Source organism: Jaculus jaculus, chromosome 8 (assembly GCF_020740685.1).
Source record: "Jaculus jaculus isolate mJacJac1 chromosome 8, mJacJac1.mat.Y.cur, whole genome shotgun sequence".
NCBI classification, from domain to species: Eukaryota; Metazoa; Chordata; class Mammalia; order Rodentia; family Dipodidae; genus Jaculus; species Jaculus jaculus.
This window is the reverse complement of record NC_059109.1, coordinates 83,179,940-83,200,156: the sequence shown is the minus strand read 5'-3', so window position 1 is coordinate 83,200,156 and position 20,217 is coordinate 83,179,940. Positions and strand designations below refer to the sequence as shown.

Genomic DNA, 20,217 nt, shown 5'->3' with positions numbered 1-20,217 from the left:
TTGAGTTTAGAGTTACCTGGATATGCATGGATGGGAGTTTATTTACCCGAGCATGGGGAACTTGTGTGTGTGTGGTATGTGTGTGCAGATGCACATGCCCCTTGCATGTACAGACAGAAGCAAAGGAGAATGGCAGGTTTCCCTCTTCCATCACTTACCTGCTTGTTTCCTTGAGGCAGAGTCTCACTTATTCTGGAGTTTACCATTTTGGGGAATCGTTCTCCAGTTTCTGCTCCCCACAGGACTGGGGTTATAGGTGTGTGTGACCATACCCAGCTATTTACCTGGGTGCTGGGGAATTAAACTCAGGCAGCCTCAGGCTTTCTGAGGCCCTCATGCTTGTGCAGGAAGTGCTCTTAAGCACTGAACCATCTCTCCAGCTCCAGCATTGGCATACATTTGGCTACACCATGGAAGAAAATGTCTCCCTCTCACCAAGCAAATATTAACTGCCAAGAACTCCTCAGAGAGAGGTTGGGGCCTCATAATCCCTTCCATCATTCATGATGGAATGCTCATGGGCCCAATCTTGCACAGGTGACCACAGCTGCTGTGAGTTCATGAGTGACAGCCACGTCATGTCTGGAAAACAGCCTTTACAACACTCCTCACATCCTCTGGCTCTTATATTCTTTGGGTTGTCCTCTTTCACAATGTTCCTGGAGCCTTGGATCATTTAGAGGATCATTCAACAGGAAGGTAAAGGGAGGGGAGGGTGATATCAAGGTAGATATCAAGGCTGGTTCTCAATGGTAGAACACTTACCTAGTATGCACAACATGCCAAGTCCAATTCCCAGCATAGCAAAGAAAGGAACGGGAGGGGAGGGAAGGGGAGGGTAGAATAAGTCAAAAAGGGCTGGAGAGATGGTTTAGCAGTTAAGATGCTTGTCTGCAAAGCCAAAGGACCCAGGTTTAAGGTTTGATTCCTCAGGACCTACATAAGCCAGGTGCACAAGGTTGTGCATGCGTCTAGAGTTCATTTGCATAGGCTGAGGCCCTGGTGCACCCATTCTCCCTATATGCGTGCCTGTCTCTTCCCTCCCCCCACCCAAATAAATAAAATAAATTTAAAAAATTAGATGCCAGGCATGGTGGCTCACACCTTTAATCCCAACACTTGGGAGGCAGAGGTAGGAGGATTAGCATGAGATCAAGGCCAGCCTGAAAGTACATAGCAAATTCCAGGTCAGCCTGAGCTACAGTGAGACACTTCCTCAAAAAAAAAAAATTGAAAAGAGGAGAGAAGAGGGGAGGAGGGAAAGAAAGAGGAGAGGAAGAAAGAAAAAAGTCAAGATCATGAAAGACATGGAAAGCCTGTTAAAAGAGACCAAAGTGCCATGACATCTGAACGCAGTGTGGGATCCTGTGCTGGATCTTGAATCAAATAACAAGCAAGAGACATTAGTGGATCAAATGGTGAAATCATCTGAATTAAGACTTTTGATGTTAATGATTTTATCAGTGCTACTGTTCTAGTTTTGTAGGGGGTGTGTTTTATTTTTAATTAATTTGCACATGTGTATGGCTGTGCCAGGGTCACTTGCTGCTGCACCACTGCTGCCCATCCAGCTTTATGTAAGTGACTGGGGAATTGAACTTCAGGCCAGCAGTCTATGCAAGCAAGTGCCTTTAACTGCCAAGTGTCTCCCCAGATTCCCCCAGCATTTTTATGGTAGTGGTGGGGCTTTAACTTTTTTTTCAAGGTAGGGTCTGGCTCTATCCCAGGCTGGGTCTCGTTCTAGCCCAGGCTGACCTGGAATTCACTAAGTACTCCCACACTAGCCTCAAACTCAAAGCAATCTTCCTACCTCAGCCTCCCAAGTTCTGTGATTAAAGGCATGTGCCACCATGCCTGGCTTAACTTTTTATTGACAACCTTTGGACATATAGACAGTATACCAGACGATAATCCCCTCCCTTCACCCCCCCACCCCTGCCACACACTAAATCCCTTCTTTCCTACTGGCCGCCCCTTTTTCTTCTTTCCTTCCTTCCTCCCTACCTCCCTTCCTTCTCTTTTCTTTTTAATTTTTTAAAAAATATTTTATTTATTTATTTGACAGAGAAAGAGGGACAGAGGAGAGAGAGAGAGAATGAATGGGCGTGCCAGGGCCTCCAGCCACTGCAAATGAATTCCAGATGTGTATGTCCCCTTGTGCATCTGGCTAACGTGGGTCCTGGAGAATCGAACCTGGGTCTTTTGGCTTTGCAGGCAAATGACTTAACTGCTAAGCCATCCCTCCAGCCCTTTCTTTCTTTCTTTCTTTCTTTCTTTCTTTTTTTTTTTTTTTTTTTTTTTGAGGTAAGGTCTTGTTCTAGCATGGGTTGAACTAGAATTCACTGTGTAGTCTCAGGGTGACATCAAACTCACAGCTATCCTCCTACCTCTGCCTTCCAAGTACTGAGATTAAAGGCAGGTGCCACCATGACCAGCTCTCTTCTATTTTGATGTCATCATTTTTCCCTTCCAACTATGCAGGTCTTATGTAGGTAGCATCAGCCACCATGAGGTCATGAGTACCATGGCCATTTTGTGTCTGCAAGACAGTATTGCAAAACACTTCTTCCCTTCCATTGGCTCTTACATTCTTTCCACCACCTCTTCTGCAATGGTCTCTGAATTTTGGAGACTGTCATAAAGATGTCTCACTTAGTACTGAACACACTGCTGTTACTTCTTAGCACTTTGGTAAATTTTTGGTGAGCAAGTCACTGTGGAGTCTCATTCTGCCCAGACTGACATGGAACTCACTGAGTAGCACATGCTGGCCTCAAACACATGGTGATCCTCCTTCCTCAGCTTCTTCAGTACTAGGATCAAAGGCATATGCCACCTTACCTGGCTTCTGTACTGGTTTTGATGGCAATTATATAAGACACATTTGTATTATTTTTACAACCATGTTGTGAATCAAATTATTTCAAAACCATAAAGAAAAAGAAGAAATAACCTTTGATTTATGTCTGGCTACTTATATTACTTTATTTTGTTTGTTTGTTTCGAGGTAGGGTCTTGCTCTAGCCCAGGCTGACGTGACTCACTTTGTAGTACTTCACTGGCCTCAAACTCACAGTGATCTTCCAACTTCTGCCTCCCAAGTGCTAGAATTAAAGGCGTGCATCACCACACCTTGCTCTAGTCTAATCTTTTATTGTTTGTCACATCCCATTTTATTTCCTGGATATAATCCATTGATTGTTCCCTATTTATTAGTGGAAAGACTGATATATGCCACAGGCTGCACCCTCTGTGAGGCTTGGAGTATAACCTCCCCAGTAAAGCTTACCCCTGTGTCTCCAGATCAGGGCTCCAGAGGCTGTGACTACCTTGATGACTTAACAGTCACCAACTAGCTCATGTTTCTCCCCAGAGAACAGAAGTCAGGCCCAAAGATAGTGGCAGTGGGCCTCAAAATGGACCATGCTCTCATGGCTAAGTCCTTCAGGGAACTTCCCCAGACTGAAACATTAAAATGTCTGCCTTTATAACTTCATTCCAAATAATGTTTCAAATGGATGTATTTATTTGTTAAGGCTTTTTTTGTTTTGTTTGGTTTTGGCTTTTCAAGGTGGGGGTCTCACCCTAGCACAGGTTGACCTGGAATTCACTATGTTGCCTCAAACTCAAGGCAATCCTCCTACCTCTGCCTCCCATGTGCTGAGATTAAATGGCGTTATTTATTAAGTATTTAACTAATTTGTAGTATTACGGGCAGATCCTAATTCATACACTAGCAAGCGTTCTACCACTAAGGCACTCCCACAACTTGTGTGTGTGTGTGTGTGTGTGTGCTTTATGTAGCTGATGTAGGAAAAAAATAGAAATGTATACTGAAGAACCTCAAGCTAGCAGAAGTAGAAGGAACCTTTCTTACTTCTCAAGGGTCTCATCCACTACCATTTGAATCCCCACAGGCTCCTATGGTCAGCCTGGACTCCTCATCCAACCTCAAAGCCTTGTGTTAGATCTGCCACTCCATCTTTCCTTCTTGAGAAGCACTGGCATATGCTACCTGAAATCAGGGATTACCAGGGATTTACAGGGGTAGCAAGGAAATGGTCACATAGGCAGGGAATGTCTTCAAAGGGAGATATCAAGAGGTGATAAGAGCTGAGGCTCATTGGTAGAGCCTACTGTACACAATGTGCTGAATTCAATCCCCAAGATTGCAAAGAAAAGAAGAAAAGGGAGGGAAAGACAAGGGAGGGAAGGGAAAGAAATTAGGAGAATAAGGCATATTTTATACCTGGGTGTGGTGGCCTAAATCTATAATTCCAGCACATGGGAGGTTGAGGCAGGAAGATCTCAAATTCAAGGGCAATGGGGGCTCTATAGTAAGACTCCAAAGAGAAAGAGATACAAGGGCTGGAGAGATGAGTCAGCAGTTAAAGGCTCTTGCTTACAAAGCCTACAATCTGGGTTTGATTCCCCAGTGCCCACATAAAGCCAGATGCACAAAGTGGTGCATGCATCTGGAGTTTGTTTGCAGAAGCAGAAGGCCCTGATGCACCCATATTCTCCCTCCCTCCTCCCTCCCTCCTTACTTCCCTCCCTCTCTCCCTCCCTAGTACTGGGATTATAGGCATGCTTCTGTGCTTGGCATTGACATGGGTGCTGGTGATCTGAATGCAGGTCCTCATGCTTGCATAAATCTGCATGTTACCAACAGAGGCATCTCCCCAACCTTCTAGGTATTTATATTTTGGTCTTTATCTGAGTTGGGATCCTTCCCTTCATTCTGTTTGCTCACTTGGACATAGGAAATTGTTGATTGTTGCTAACCCCTTTGCTATCAACACCCTGTCTTATGTCTGAGTCTGAGAAGTTTGCTCTGTTGGCCAGAACTTAATTTGTTTTCATTACATGAACATTCCAGAACCACACAATAGAGAGACCTGCCAAAGGGCTTTAGTGTCCTTTTATTTCCCACTAAGTATCAGCCCCAAGCAATATCCTCAGACACTTTGCCTTCACTCTCCAGATGAAGGTGGAGTCTATGTTGCTTTAAACGCTTGCAGACCTCAAAGCTGGCGAGGTCAGGTTATAATTAGGATGAACAAAGAAAGTGTGGCTCTGACCTTGCCATGCTAAATCAGGTGACTGTTTCTGAGTGGGGAGGAGTTTTCTGGCCACTTTTTTACCTGCCTTCTTGCAGGGCAGAAATCATGAGCCTGTTGCAAAACCCAATTATAGCTCTGAGCTCATTCAAAACAATGATGGACCTTTTCATTAGGAGCCTGCAGAAAGCAAGCCAATGTAACTTCTGATAGAGAAACACTCACTTTAGGTTACAGGGTAAGTACATATCATCTCCTTTGCTATAACTTGGGCTATCTTTTGTGAAAGAAACTTGCATTCCTGGGAGTTCCATCCTTGAGAGATAAGAGGGCCTATTGTTTCTACCCGAATCCCAGAAGGGCATAGCAGCTATGTTGGGGTATAGCTTACTGGTAGAGCTAGCATAGCACAAACAAACAAGGCCCTGGGTTCCATCTTCACACTGAATAAAGAACAAAAGTTGTTATATGGGGCTGGAGAGATGGCTTAACGGTTAAGGCACTTGCTTGGAGCCAAAGGACCCAGGATCCATGTAAGCCAGGTGCACAAAATGGTTCATGCATCTGGAATTCGTTTACAGCAGCTAAAGGCCTGAAGTGCCCATTCTCTCTCTCTCTCTCTCTCTCTCTCTCAAATAAAATAAATAAATAAAAATTATTTTTTAAAAAGTGTTGTTATATGGTGATATTTCAAAGTTATTCATTCATTTGTTCAATATATATTAGGTGTTTGGTATGTGTCCAGTATTGAGTATAATACAGAATACAAACCAGGATACCATATGCAGTCTCTAGGAGATTATAGCCTGATGAAAAAGAAACGCTAACCTAAACAACACTCAAATAAGCACATGCAAAAAAGGAAAGTGAGTATGGTAGATCTGCCTCTTCAGAAGATATAGAATCCATTTCTGGAAGGACTCATCTTTCTACCATCTCCTTCAGCAGCCAGGAAGGATGTCTTGCCTGGCTTTTGACTTTTAACCACATTCCATGGGAATTTGTGATTTCAAAGCATACTTCAAAGCGTGTTTTAAGCTGCTAAAGGGAGGTCCAGAGCAGTCTTCCTTTCTCTTTTTTAGTGGGCATGGTACCAAATGATGGATCTGGAATCAAGATGGAAGGAAAATATAATAGTCTGATGTGAAATGAGGGTCCTTGAGATTAGAGAGCAAAGGAAGAAATGTGGATGGTTATTGCCTAAGTATGAAATTTCCATTTTAAAAAATATTTTTTTTATTTATTTGAGAGAAAGAAGCAGATAGAACAGGCACACCAGGGTCTCCAGCCACCACAAATGAACTCCAGATGCATGTGCCACCTTGTGCATCTGGCTTATGTGGTCCTTTGGCTTCTCAGGCAAGCAACTTAACTGCTGAGCCATCTCTCCAACCAGCTTTTTTTTTTAAAAAATTTTTAATTTTATCTTTGTTTTTTCAAGGTAGGGTTTCACTCTAGCCCAGGCTGACCTGGAATTCACTATGTAGTCTCACTGTGGCCTTGAACTCATGCCTATCCTCCTACCTCTGCCTCCTGAGTGCTGGGATTAAAGGCAGGCACCACCGCATCCGGCTAGCTCTTTTTTTTTTTTTTTAATATTTTCATACTTTTATTGGTGCTGAGGAACAGTACACAAACATTTCAATTGTACACAAGTCTTAACACACGTACCAAAAATCTAAAGAGCATGTATTGTTTCTTTAGAAGTTATTCCAGTGACACCCAGCTTCAATCTTAGAGGCATTTTTCCTTATTAGGCTCTCGTGTACAAACATCTTCAAATGCTCACAATCTCTACTCAACTCCCACTGGTTCACAATTTTAGTATCATACACACTGCAAATGCAAATTTTTCATCTTTCACAGTACGTTATCAAAATTATTAAGAACACTGGACTACCACGACTACAGATGTCACAGAGGCACACAGTGCTGACAACAGGGCAGTGACCAAGGAGTGGTTTTTGGTTTTTTTTCTTAGGAAACGGCTCTACTAAAAACACAGACTAGGAGTAATTGAAAATATTCAAGACATATTAAATGCACAAATGTGACTCCAAATTGCCATTTAGTATGCTTTGTATTGTAGGATATAAAACTAACCCCCCACCTATGGAATGTTAAGCTGACACCCAAGACAGTCAAAGCTTCTCATAATTCAATATCCCACTATTTTCTGGTTGTACCAAAAAATAAACAACCAGCAAATGATTTCACCTCTTAAAAAAAATCATTTACACTTAAAAAATGGGATGAGGTGGGATTCCCTCCTTTTAAAAAATGTTTCTAGAGCTACTAAAAAACTTGCATTTACAAAATAGTTGATTAAAAAATATTCCTCTGGATTGTACAAGAAGGAGACAGGGATGCTGATGGACACGGTGGATGACTACTCAGCCTTGGCTTCTTCCTCTCCCGCTTCCTCAGAGGCTGGACTCTCCTCGCTCTTTGCCTCTCCCTTCTCCGCGGGTAGGTCTCCATTAGTCTCTGGCTTAGTCACTTCAGCCTGCTTGCCCTTTGCTCCCCTCTTCCCTTTTGCTTGCACTTTTTTGTCTGAAGGTTTATCCTTTCCCGCTGCTTTTTTTGGCTTCGCTTCCACTTTCGCAGGAGCCGGTTTCGCGGACAGCCTGGCCGACCTGCGCTTGGGCTCGTCCTTCGCTGCGCCGTCGGCCGAGCTCACCTTCCTCTTGGGCATCTTGGCGGCGCGTGCGGATGCTGCGGGCCGGGGCGCGCGAGAACCTTCCCGAAGCTACGCTGCCTGCCCGCCGCCGCCGCTCCGCCTCCCGCCGCTCCGCCTCCCGCCGCCCGAACTGCTAGGACCCAGGGCGGGGGGCCTTTTTTTTTTTTTTTTTAAATGGAATTGTTCTCAGCTTTAAATTTTGTGTTTGTGTGTGTGTGTGTGTGTGTGTGTGTGTGTGTGTGTACACGCACGCACGACAAGGTCTCTTGCTTCTTCAAAGAACAACAGGTGCTTGTACCACATTATTATATTTGGCTTTATGTGGGTGCTGGGAAATTGAAACCTGGGCAAGCAGTCTTTGCAAGAAGCACCTTTAACTGCTAAGTCCTCTCACCAGCCCCTGAAAAGTTTAAAACATGGGGCTGGAGGACTGGAGAGATGGCTTAGCAGTTAAGGGCTTGCCAGTGAAGCCTAAGGACCCCAGTTCGAGGCTCGATTCGCCAGGACCCACATTAGCCAGATGCACAAGAGGGCACACACATCTGGAGTTCGTTTGCAGTGGCTGGAGGCCCTGGCATGCCCGTTCTCTCTCTCTCTCTCTTTGTCTCTTTCTCTGTTGCTGTCAAATAAATAAATAAAAAATAAACAAAAAATTAAAAAAAAAAAACATGGGGCTGGGGATGTAGCTCAGTGATAGAGTACTTGCCTGACATTCATGAAGCCATGGGCTTGATTCTTGGCACACAAAAAAAGAAAAACAAAAAAATATCATTTTTTTTTTTAAAGATATGGTCTTCAGGAGACAGAGGTAGGAGGATCGTCATGAGTTTGAGGCCACCCTGAGACTACATAGTGAATTCCAGGTCATCTTGAGCAAGAGTGAGACCCTACCTCAAAAACTCAAAAATAAAAAAAAATAAAGCTAGGTTCTGGTTATAAAGCTCAGGCTAGCTTGGAAATCATTATGTAGCCTAGTCTCAAGCTTGTGCTTTTCCTAACCCATCTTCCATCGCTAGGATTCCAAGTGTGTGTCATTATGTCCCCCATAAAATAAATAAATAAATAAATGGAAATTAAATAAAAGGGTTTTTTGGTATTATGGATTGGTTCCAAGGCCTGAGGACAGAGTGAGTTTAAATCCAGCCTAGGCAACCTAATGAGATCCTCCCTGTCTCAAAGTAAGAACATAGAGACCTGCGGGGCTGGAGAGAGATGGCTTGTAGTCAGCCAATAAATGATATATGTTCTCAGCCTCCAAGCTTGAGTTCACCGAGAAAACAAGGCACAGAAGAAGCACTGCACACAATGTAAGCAAAAGGCCTACCTCCTAGGAAACCTGTTCTTGCTCATTCTTGAGAACAGCACGTTGGAAGTGAGGTCACTGTAAGTATAATCATTCAGTTAGTATTCTTGTAGAGTGTTCTCTATTTCAACAGGCTAACTAATCAAAGCATATTGTCTTACAACTGGGTTTGTGACACAGTATGATTGTTCTGATATGATGTTATGAAGTGAACAAAAGCAAACTCTGGTAAGTCTAGAGCATCTGAGTGCTCATGACTTTAAGATCCTCTGCACCAACTCCTCTATGTCTGTTTCTTTTTCTGTGGCTCCATGCATAAACACCTTCACTGGCTTAGTGGTGAAGGCACTTGCTGGCAAAGCCAAAGAACCCAGGTTTGATTCCCCAGTACCCACACAGAGCCAGATGCACAAGTTTGTACATGCATCTGAAGTTCATTTGCAGTGGCCAGAGGCCCTGGCACACCCATTCTCCATTCTCTCTCTCAAATAAAGAAACAAAATAGGGCTGGAGAGATGGCTTAGCGGTTAAGCGCTTGCCTGTGAAGCCTAAGGACCCCGGTTCGAGGCTCGGTTCCCCAGGTCCCACGTTAGCCAGATGCACAAGGGGGCGCACGCGTCTGGAGTTCGTTTGCAGAGGCTGGAAGCCCTGGTGTGCCCATTCTCTCTCTCTCCCTCTATCTGTCTTTCTCTCTCTGTCTGTCGCTCTCAAATAAATAAATAAATAAATAATTAATTAAAAAAAATTAAAGAAACAAAATATTTAAAAGAGAGAGAGAGAGACCTGGGAATACAACTTAGTGTTCAGGGACTTGTCTAGCATGTGCAAGGCCCTAAGTGCAACCCCCAGTAACACACACAGAGTAAGAAACCAGTCATCTAGGATGTGGGAACTTGAGGCAGAAGGATTCCAAGTTTAAGCAGTGAGTTTCAGCCAGCCCAGGCTATAATGGAAAGATTCTCTCTCTCTCAAAAAAAGAAAAAAAAAGAAAAAAAAAGAAAAAAAAAAAAGGAGGGAGCTGGGGAGATAGCTTAGTGGTTAAAAGCCCTTGCTTGTAAGCCTGACCACCCAAGTTTGATCTTCCTCAGCACCCACATATGGCCAGATGACAAACAGCACATGTATATGTGACCCTAAGGTACCTATGACAGTAGGAGATGGAGCTGGGGGGATCTAGAAGCTTGCAAGAAGCAGTGGTAACCAAAGAAATCCTGGGTCAAAAGGTGGAAGGAAGCTGGGCATGGTGGTGCATGCCCTTTAATCCCTGCACTTGGGAGGCAGAGATAGGAGGATCTCCATAAGATCGGGGCCAGTCTGAGACTACATAATGATTTCCAGGTTAGAGCCTGGGCTAGAGCAAGACCTTACAAAAATTAAAAAAAAAAAAAAAAAAAAAAAGACAGGAAAGAGGCCGATGGCTCAGAAGGTAAAGTCACTGCCACACAAGCATGAATACCTAAACTTGGAACCCCAGCACTCACATAAATGCCTAATGTGGTATGTGGTGTGGGCCTGTAATCCCAGCACTAGGGAGGTGGCAACAGGTGGACTCCCAGGGCAAGCTGGCTAGCTAGACTAGCTGAATCCATGAGCTCTGGATTTGGTGGAAAACTGCTTCAGTAAATTATGTGAAAGGCACTTGAGGGAATCTCCCCTGCACACGTGTATGCCCAAGACATTTAAACATACATAAACATATGGATACATACCACATACATTTACACTACACAAATACACACGTGCAAATTTTGTTTGTTTTTGTCAATTTAAAAAAAATAAAATGTGCCGGGCGTGGTGGCATACGCCTTTAATCCCAGCACTCGGGAGGCAGAAGTAGGAGGACTGCCTTGAGTTTGAGGCCACCCTGAGACTACATAGTGAATTCCAGGTCAGCCTGAGCCAGAGTGATACCCTACCTCAAAAAACCAAAAATAAATAAATTTAAAAAAAAAATGTGGCACTCAGGAGGCAGAGGTAGGAGGATCACTGTGAGTTCAAGGCCACCCTGAGACTACATAGTGAATTCCAGGTCAGCCTGAGCCAGAGTGATACCCTACCTCAAAAAACCAAAAATAAATAAATTTAAAAAAAAAATGTGGCACTCAGGAGGCAGAGGTAGGAGGATCACTGTGAGTTCAAGGCCACCCTGAGACTACATAGTGAATTCCAGGTCAGCCTGGGCTAGAGTTAAATCCCACCTTGAAAAACCAAAATTAATTAATTAATTAATTAAAATAAAAAAAAAATAAAGTCAAGGCTACTTAAACTATTTTATTTATTTGAGTGAGAGAAAGAGACAGAGAGAGAGAGAGAGAGAGAGAATGGATGTGCAAGGGCCTCCAGCCACTGCAAAGAACTCCAGATGTATGGGCCACCTTGTGTATCTGGCCTATATAGGTACTGTGGAATCAAATCTGGGTGATTAGTCTTCACAGGTAAGTACTTTAACCACTAAGATATCTCTCCAATCCCCAAGGCCACTTTAATTCACAAACATACAGAGCTTTGATGCTCCATCCAACAAACATTTGTCAATTGTGTTTACAATAAAATGAGTATTTGTCTAAAGGAATGATGGAGCCCCAGGGGATGCTGGATAGCAGTGTACCACAGGACTAAAATTAAAAACTGTCCTGAAGGAATGATATGACCTAGCTTATTTCCCAGGACTTTCCACAATCCAGGGACACACACCATTTAGAGACATCAGTGCCTGGGTCCAAAACCTGTGACTTCCTCCTCCCCCTAGGTGAGGCCTCTGACTTGGGAGGAGGTAGACCACCTCCCTTCCTATCATCTTCCATTACCATTCATTCAGGGAGTGAGTTTTAATATCAGCTGCTCAACTTTTCCAGTTCTAGGAAACCCAAGGGGTAGGGGCCTTGGTCAAGGTCCCTAGGAAAGTCATCAAAGTACAAGCAAATTTTTCTGTAGATAATTTTTTTTTTTTTTTTGAGACAGGTATATAACACTTGGTATCTAACCTTGAACTCCTGTCTCTACCTCACAAGTGCTGGGATTACAGACACACACACAAACACACACCACACCCAGCTTTCAAATCTAAAGTTGAGTGCTTGAATCCTGCTGCTAGGCAGCCACCTGGTCTCACTCCATCTTGCCAGGATCTGGGGGCACCTCTGCAGCCATCATGGCACAAGCAGAGACCCATTCTCTCTGCATCAGTTTGTTTCTTCTGATGGGAACTAAGACCACCAACCATGCCTACCCACAACTCGCAGGAAAGCATGGACCCAAGCTCTTCAAGTTAAGTTTGAAAGAGGCAGAAAGAATTCATAGCAGACAAGTTTGGGCTCTTCCACTGAAGCCAGGGGCCTATCTATCGAGAATAGTGTGACTCCACCACTACTACCACTTGATGGTAGAGCAACATGGCTGGAGGCCTTCAGACATAGAAGGGCTGGTCTTGCTGCCTCCTAAATGGGTGTGGAAGAGTATGTACTGGTGTCTAAGGGCAAATGACCCATGACAGCCATGCAATGAGCCAACATCTGTACCTGACCACCTGGGAAGCCTCCTCCACCCCTGCAGAGAAAGCTTCACCTATGGGAGTAGCTGTGGCAGGCAAATCATGAAAATTTATGTAAACAAGGTTTTCTTTAAATATTATTTATGCAGGGCATGGCAGTACATGCCTTTAATCCCAGCACTTGGGAGGAAGAGGTAGGAGGATGACCATGACTTCAAGGCCACCCTAAGAATACAGAGTGACTTCCAGGTTAGCTTTGGGCTAGAGTGAGACCCTATCTCAAACAAACAAACAAACAAACATACATACATACATACACACACACACACACACACACACACATATATATATCTTATTTTTTTAATTTTTTTTTAATTTTTATTAACATTTTCCATGATTACAAAATATATCCCATGGTAATTCCCTCCCTCCCCACCCCCACACTTTACCATTTGAAATTCCATTCTCCATCATATTACCTCCCCATTACATTCATTGTAATTATATATATACAATATCAACCTATTAAGTATCCTCTTCCCTTCCTTTCTCTTCCCTTTATATATATCTTATTTATTTAATTTGAGGGAGGAGGGAGGAAGAGACCAAGAGAGTATGGGCATGCCAGAGCCTCTAGCCACTGCAAACTCCAGACACATGCGCCACCTTGTGCATCTGGCTTATGTGGGTACTGGGGAATTGAACCTGGGTCCTTGGGCTTTGCAGGCAAGAGCCTTAACTGCTAAGCCATTTCTCCAACCCTTTATTTATTTATTTATTTTGGAGGTAGGGTCTTGCTTTAGCCCAAGCTGACCTGGAATTCACTATGTAATATCAGGATGGCCTCAAACTCATGGCAATCCTCCTACCTCTGCCTCTTGAGTGCGGCATTAAAGGTTTGTGCCATCATGCCTGGCTTCTTTTTTTTTAATATTTGATATTTATTTATTTACTTATTTGCTAGAGAGCCTGAGGTTTTTTTCTAGAGGCAGAAAAATACAGGAATGTATGCATCCTGGGATGGCAACCACAGACTGAAGAAAATGGGCAAGCTGCCACAGTCCCTCATCTCTTAGTTGGGATAATTCATTTGTGCATTGGTCTCTAGACTAAATACTGAACTTCCCCTTCCTGTTACAATGGGCTTAACAACACACCAGTATGAGCTCCTCCCCTCCCTACTTTCTAGAAACTCCTCTCACTTAAGCCACTTGCACCTAATCCTTGCCTTGAACTCTACTTCTCAGAACACACATACTTTAGTAGAGAATGCAAGTGCCACTACCCAGAAGCAGCTCACAGGGAAACACTTGGAGGAGGAGGAAGGGAGGCCTTGCAAGGAGGATATTTGAACAGCAGTATTATCCTGCTTGGGAGATATTCAGACAGGTACTCCACATCATAGGGGCAGACTGTGTTCATCAAACTCATACAAAGAGAGGCCAAAGTCACATGGCCAGCATTTTAAATTCAAAATGAGAAGGACAGAGTCGCCTGGAGCAGACCTCTTGTTTTCACAAAACATCAGATGAAGGAAGCCCTGGTTATCTTATCTCAGCCTGGCTGGTACACACATGGGCAGGGTACCCAAGGAACTACAGAATCCCTCTGCTGCATGGTAGCTCAACTCCAGTGGAACTGCTTGCAGAGTGGGCCTTGCTGACAAAATCCTTGGTGATATCATGCAAAGGCAGAGACCAGGGTTCCCCCCTCCACTGTGCAGGGAGTCCCAAGAGATGTCCTTTGTGTTAACATAACAGGAGCTTAGGACAGAGGTGGGCTAAGGCCCTGGCACACCCTCCTCACTTCTCCAACACTGGCAGCTGGTAAGGACTAAAAAAGGTAGGGAGGGCCAAGGGCAAATGTGGCTGATAGGGTACAGCAGTACAAGAGATCACATGGCAAGTCTAGGCTCAGGATGTTCTGCAATTCCACTGACCTGAGAACAGGTACCCCCCTCTACCCAGTGCCCTTCCAATCAGCTTGTCCCACCCATTTGTCTTAGGTGTGGTAGCACATCAAAGTGAGGAGCATAGCTGGATGTAGGGATGTATGCCTTTAATCCCAGCACTCAGGAGGCTGAGGTAGGAGGATCACTGTGAGTTTGAGGCCACCCTGATAATACAGACTAAATTTTAGGTCAGCCTGGGCTACAGCGAGACCCTACCTCGAAAAAACAAAGCAAAACAAAAAGTGGGGAGCAGGCTGGGCAGGAGGCAGACGCCATGCTTCTCCTGGCAGTGTGCAACCTCTACCCTCCTTTCCTGTCCTCTCTGGAAGTCCATTCCAGTGGGGGTCAGCGGGGCCAGGTGGCACTGAACTCCTTCTCCAGACCCTGGATGAACTGATCGTTGAGGAAGAGCAACTGACCATGAGGCAGGAAGCGGGCAAGGATACCCTCCATGCGGTCGGCCCGCAACAGGAAGTTGGTGCCAGGTATCAGCAGCCGGAGGTGGTCCAGGAGGAGGTGGACCAACAGCCGAAGTGTGCTCTCAGCCAGCAGCAAGTTCTCATGGGCATCTAGCACCAGGGCAAAGCCAAGTGAGAGTGTGCCCAGCCACACCACTGTCTGAGGCTCCTGGAAAGGGTCTCCGGCAGCCAAGCAGAAGGCCCCATGTGGAGCCTCATGCAGAGGTACAGGCTCATCTGAGGACTGGGACTGCAGGTCCACAGAAGGCTGGCCAGATGCCTGCTGCTGTAGCTGACACAGGGACTCCACCTGTCTGAGAGAAGGGGAGGTCAGATTAGCAGCTGACAGGCCTGGCCAGGCTATCAGGGCAACCCATAAACTTCTGCTATCCTGTTAACCTGATAACCATGACTTCAAGGCCACCCTGAGAGCTAGAAGCTTCGTTATTTCTGTATCTCAGGTGATGAAACAGGCTCAGAGATTAAGTGATATATAGAAATATGGATCCAACTTGTAGGCTCTCAAGCACTTTCTACATGGCCAAGAGAAGGCAGGGTCTGAACAAAGCTCCTCAGGAGCAGAAGACCCTACCTCTCTTGCTTCACAGAAGTAAGCCATGAGGAGAACAATGATACCCAATCTGGTGACTTTCTACCCTTGTTCCTCCTGCAACCCTCTCCAAGTCACCTTACATGTGACTATCAAGGAATTTGTAAGCTCCCTCTGTTCCTTCCTGAGTCCCCTTTCAGTTTAGGCCATGCAAGACTACTTTTACAAATTTTTTTTTTTTTTTTTTTTTTTGAGGTAGGGTCTCACTCTAGCCCAGGCTGACCTGGAATTCACGATGGAGTTTCAGGGTGGCCTCGAACTCACAGCAATCCTCCTACCTCTGCCTCCCGAGTGCTGGGATTAAAGGCGTGCGCCACCACGCCCGGCTACTTTTACAAATTTTTAACGAATATTTGTTGGACTGGAGGGATGGCTTAGCAGTTAAGGTGCTTGCCTGCAAAGCCAAGGGACCCAGGTTCGATTCCTCAGGACCCATGTTAGCCAGATGTACAAGGGTGCACACGCATCTGGAGTTTGTTTGCTGTGGCTGAAGACCCTGCCTCTTTCTCTCTCTCTCTCGAAAATAAAATATATTTTTTAACAATTTGGAATAGGGGCTGGAGGGATGGCTTAGCTGTTAATGCACTTGCTTACAAAACCAAAGGACCCAGGTTTGAGTCCCCAGGACCCATGTTAGCCAGATGCTCAAAGGGGCACATACGTCTGGAGTTCATTTGCAGTGGCTGGAAGCCCTGGCGTGCCCATTCTCACTCTCGCTTCCAACCTCCCCCCCGCCCCTCTGACTCTAAAAAATAAAATTTTTTTAATTAAAAAATATATATTTGTTGGGGGGAGGGTGCAGGCAGGTGAGCATGTTCTCGAGTGTGGGCTCACATTACTATAGGGTGTGTATGAAGGTCAGAGAATAATTTCAGGTATTTGTCCTTGTTGGGAGCTATGACTCAAACCTAGGCCATGTTAACAGAAACCGCCATATAACAAGTTAAGTTTCTACTTCCTCACCTAATATTCAACTACCAGGGGATCGTATGCTTGGCTGAATACTCCCCCATGCTATCAGTAGCTGATGAAGAAACAAAGGCATTGCAGCCCACCACTGAATAGCAGGCCTCCCCCTCTTTGGTATAAGAGAAAGGAGGAGATGTCGGGAGCCATAGAGCAAAAGCCTCTCCATTTTGCCTGGGCCTGCTCATAAGCTGACTCATTACTCAGAAAGCTGGTCCATCCAGCTTTCTGTTAGGTACTTCTGGAACTGGTCAGCAGACTGCTTACAGAATCTTATCTTTTGCAAAAGGCCAGTTTATGGTCAGGATATGAAGCCTGGTACAGTCAGGATGTTAAGCCAGTGAGGCAAGATTAGATGAACACCTAATTACATCCCCTCTAGGTTTCCTGACAACTCCTTGCCCTGGCCATGTCCCCTTCCCCCTAAAACCATATATAAACCTACATGTAAGAATAAACGCTGGAGGCCTTGACAAACATCTAGCATGGTCTCCTTGTGTCTGTTTGCCTTTTTTCATTCAGGTTAATTTTCCCCTCATTTCCTTGTTCGACTCCCCGCTGGCCGGGGCAGGTCCTGACCTTCCTCATTTGAGGCAGGGCCTTTGTTGTTGTTCACCACTGCATTTGCCAGTGAGTTTCCAGGGATCCTCTTGTCTCCACCTCCCATTTTGTCACAGAAGGGCTGGGATCAGGTGCTTAGTACTATGCTTTAATGGGTTCTGGGTTCTGAACTCAGAGAGAGGTCATTAAGCTTGTACAGCCACCACCTTTTATTTATTTATTTTTTGAGGTACAGTCTCTCTCTAGCCCTGGCTGACCTGGAATTCACTATGTAGTCTCAGGGTGGCCTTCAACACACTGCGATCCTCCTACCACTGCCTCCCAAGTGCTGGGATTAAAGGTGTGTGCCACCACCCCCAGACTTATACAGTATTTTGGAAACTGCTCTGAGTCCCAGGCATTCAGAAAGTGATGAGTGTAAATAGTTCGTCTACACTGCATTCTCACTCTTCCTTAGAGATGCATACTAAAGGCCCACAGAAGTCCTGAAATGTAAAATATGTTTCTTCCTTGGGGCTGGCCTTTCTACACTCAACTCTCAATTATGCTATTTTCTAGTTGCATAGCCTTGGGTAGATTAAGTTTCTTAAACACTTTGTGCCTCAGTTTACTCATCCATAACATGAGAATAATAACTATAGCTACCTCAAAAGACTGTGTGAGGATTAAGTGATTTCATATATATGAAATGTCCAAAATATACTCACAGGCCCAATAAATACCAACTATAATAACTATCATAATTTCTGCTTTCCTGTCCAACTCCAATGCCCATCATAACCAGCCCTGTGTCTGTCAAAGCGTCAGGCTGGGCTATGTGTTTACCTGGCTACTGCCAACATCTGCTCCTTGCGAAGGAGCCTGTCCCTCTCTGCACCATGTGGCCGTGGATCATCCGGTGACTTCTCAGTGCCAAAGACACAGGAGTAAAGCACTCGGCAAGGGCCTGCATCCTCCAGATTTGGGGGCTTCAAAGTATGGATTAGAAAGGCATGGACCATGGCTCCAGGATGGGTGCTACAGAGAAGCAAGAGACCCAGAGGGAAGACAATGAAAAGCCCTGCAAAAGAGGAACCCACAGGAAGGGTGTGGTCTAGGTAAGGGTCTGACAGTATGTCAGAGGCTGGCTGTGGCTAGACACTGGTACTCCCATCCACCTAGATTCCTCTAAATAATATAGTGGCTGATCTACATGACAGACAAGGTTCAGTATAAACAGTTCTGCAAAACAACTGGCCAGAAGTCTCCAAAAGTGTCAGTGTCATGAAAGTGAAAGAAAGATTGAGGAGATGTTCCAGGGAAACTAAAGACCACAGCTGAACACAAGGCCTGCTCCTGGACAGAGAGAAAGTCTCCATTTAGGGCATCATTAGAACAACTGGATAAGCTTAAATATGGATTACGGGACAGAAAAGTCATGATCAATGTTACTTGATTTTGAACGTAGAAAAGTGTCTTGGAAAATACACAATGATATATCTGTAAATATAGAAGCAAGGAAATACTTATCTGCAACTGATTCTAATAGTGTGTGAGGTAGAGAAGTGAGATGATACATCAAATTGGGCAAAAGATGTTTGCTGATGAAATTTATCCAAATGGAACCAAAAGTAGACTGAAATTATTTCAAAATAAAGATGGCGGTGCACACACCCATAATCCCGGCATATGGGAGGTGGAAGTAGAGCGCCAGCCTGGGCTACATGAGACCGTATGTCAAAAAGCGGGGCTGGAGAGATGGCTTAGCGGTTAAGGCGTTTGCCTGCGAATCCAGGTTCGATTCTCGGGGACCTACATAAAACCAGATGTATCAGGAGTTCGTTTGCCCTGAGTGCCCCTTCTCTCTGTCTCTCTGCTTGCAAATAAATTAAAAATATTAAAAACAACAAAAGACGACGAAATGTTAGTGGTATCTGGCTGACTGAGTAGCGGCTGCGGGTTTAAAGGTTCTGTACCCAGTCAGCAGGTAGCCATGGTTAAAGGTAAACAGAGCGTGAATTCAAAGTTATACAACAGGAAGGCTCGCAAAGGCGCTGGGAGAACGGAACGCTGGTTAACAGGAACTGCTCTCCGTTAACCCTTCAGCCACAAACAAAGCTCATCATAACCCGGCCGCAGGTCCACTCCCCACTAGAAAAATGGTAGCGGCCAAAGCCTCTTACGTCACTGTCTAACACAGCTCCGCGGCGCAATGAACTCTGGGAGTTGTAGTTCCTGGTGCCGGTCAGCCGGGCGTAACGGGTCCGCGGTTCCGTGAGCCGCACCCGCAGCCGTCGTCCGACGTCGCACTCCACCTTGGCTCCCTCCCGCAGACTCCGACCACTGCGGACTCACTCGGCTGCGGAAGAGCTATGGCGGCGCGCGGAGTCTCGCGCGGTTCTCCGGGATCCCGCGGCGTACGGCTCCGGGAGCTGCACGGCAATCCATGCGAGGCGCTGCTCGGAGCCGGGCGACCGAGCTCCACGTGCTCGTGGGCGGAGCTCCCGCTCCCAGCCTTGGACTAGACGCCCCATCACTTTCCCTGGAGGCCTCCAGGAGGCGCAGCGGCCCGACGCCAACCTGCCAGGCCGTTCCGGAAGGGGCCCTTAGCCGAGTGTCGCAAGAGTGCAGGGTTCAGACTCTCCGCTTCTCCTGCCAACATCCTGGCAGGCTCGGCTCGGGTGGAACAGCTACGAGGGGGCGCAAGGGTGCTGGCCTAACTTCGCAGACTAATCACAGAGCACGAGTAGCTCCAGCCCGCCTGCTAAAAATGCACATTAATAGCTTTACCTCCGGAAATGAAGACTGTGCCTATGAAGGCAGTCTTACGTAGTTTCTGAACTGTTCAACTGCATTTCTTCAGCAGGATAAAGCTTGACCCGGTTTTGACATAGGAATCCAGCTCTGGTTCCACCCGTTATATCTGTATGTCCATGACATAGGTCAGTCAACTTTGCTGGAGCCCAGTGAAGCCCCACAGAATGACAACCTGGGCAAATGTTTAGGCTGTTTTTGGCTTCCAAGGTTCCTGCATGACTCCTTGCAGGGCAGGCACTAAAGGTGCAGTGAAAGGATTTATAACAAATTGGAACGAGGAAGTGCTCAGCACCAGCGGTCCAGGTCAAGACCTAACTTGGAGGCATGGCCCAAAGGTGTTCG

At 45.5% G+C, this 20,217-nt stretch overlaps 2 protein-coding genes across 2 annotated transcripts; both read right to left on the bottom strand.

Annotated features, from left to right (window-relative positions):
• Positions 1 to 6,658: 6,658 nt before the first annotated feature.
• Positions 6,659 to 7,843, bottom strand: LOC123462914 (non-histone chromosomal protein HMG-14-like). The gene has a single exon (XM_045157210.1). It carries the CDS (start codon positions 7,753 to 7,755, stop codon positions 7,450 to 7,452), a length of 306 nt encoding a protein of 101 aa, XP_045013145.1. The 5' UTR covers positions 7,756 to 7,843; the 3' UTR covers positions 6,659 to 7,449.
• A 6,836-nt stretch (positions 7,844 to 14,679) lies between these two features.
• Positions 14,680 to 19,483, bottom strand: Ap5s1 (adaptor related protein complex 5 subunit sigma 1). The gene is made up of 3 exons (XM_004661485.2): positions 19,242 to 19,483; positions 17,905 to 18,096; positions 14,680 to 15,256 (listed from the first exon to the last, which is right to left on the bottom strand). The coding sequence occupies exons 2-3, from the start codon at positions 18,078 to 18,080 to the stop codon at positions 14,830 to 14,832; spliced, it is 603 nt and encodes a 200-aa protein (XP_004661542.2). The 5' UTR covers positions 18,081 to 18,096; positions 19,242 to 19,483; the 3' UTR covers positions 14,680 to 14,829.
• Positions 19,484 to 20,217: the final 734 nt, after the last annotated feature.

Excerpts from the sequence above, each read along its gene's own strand:
- LOC123462914 (XM_045157210.1), bottom strand. The coding sequence starts at position 7,755 with ATGCCCAAGAGGAAGGTGAGCTCGGCCGACGGCGCAGCGAAGGACGAG.
- Ap5s1 (XM_004661485.2), bottom strand. The coding sequence starts at position 18,080 with ATGGTCCATGCCTTTCTAATCCATACTTTGAAGCCCCCAAATCTGGAG. Across the intron at positions 15,257-17,904 it reads CAGATGTTGGCAGTAGCCAG|ACAGGTGGAGTCCCTGTGTC; the intron begins GTAAACACATAG and ends CCCTTCTCTCAG.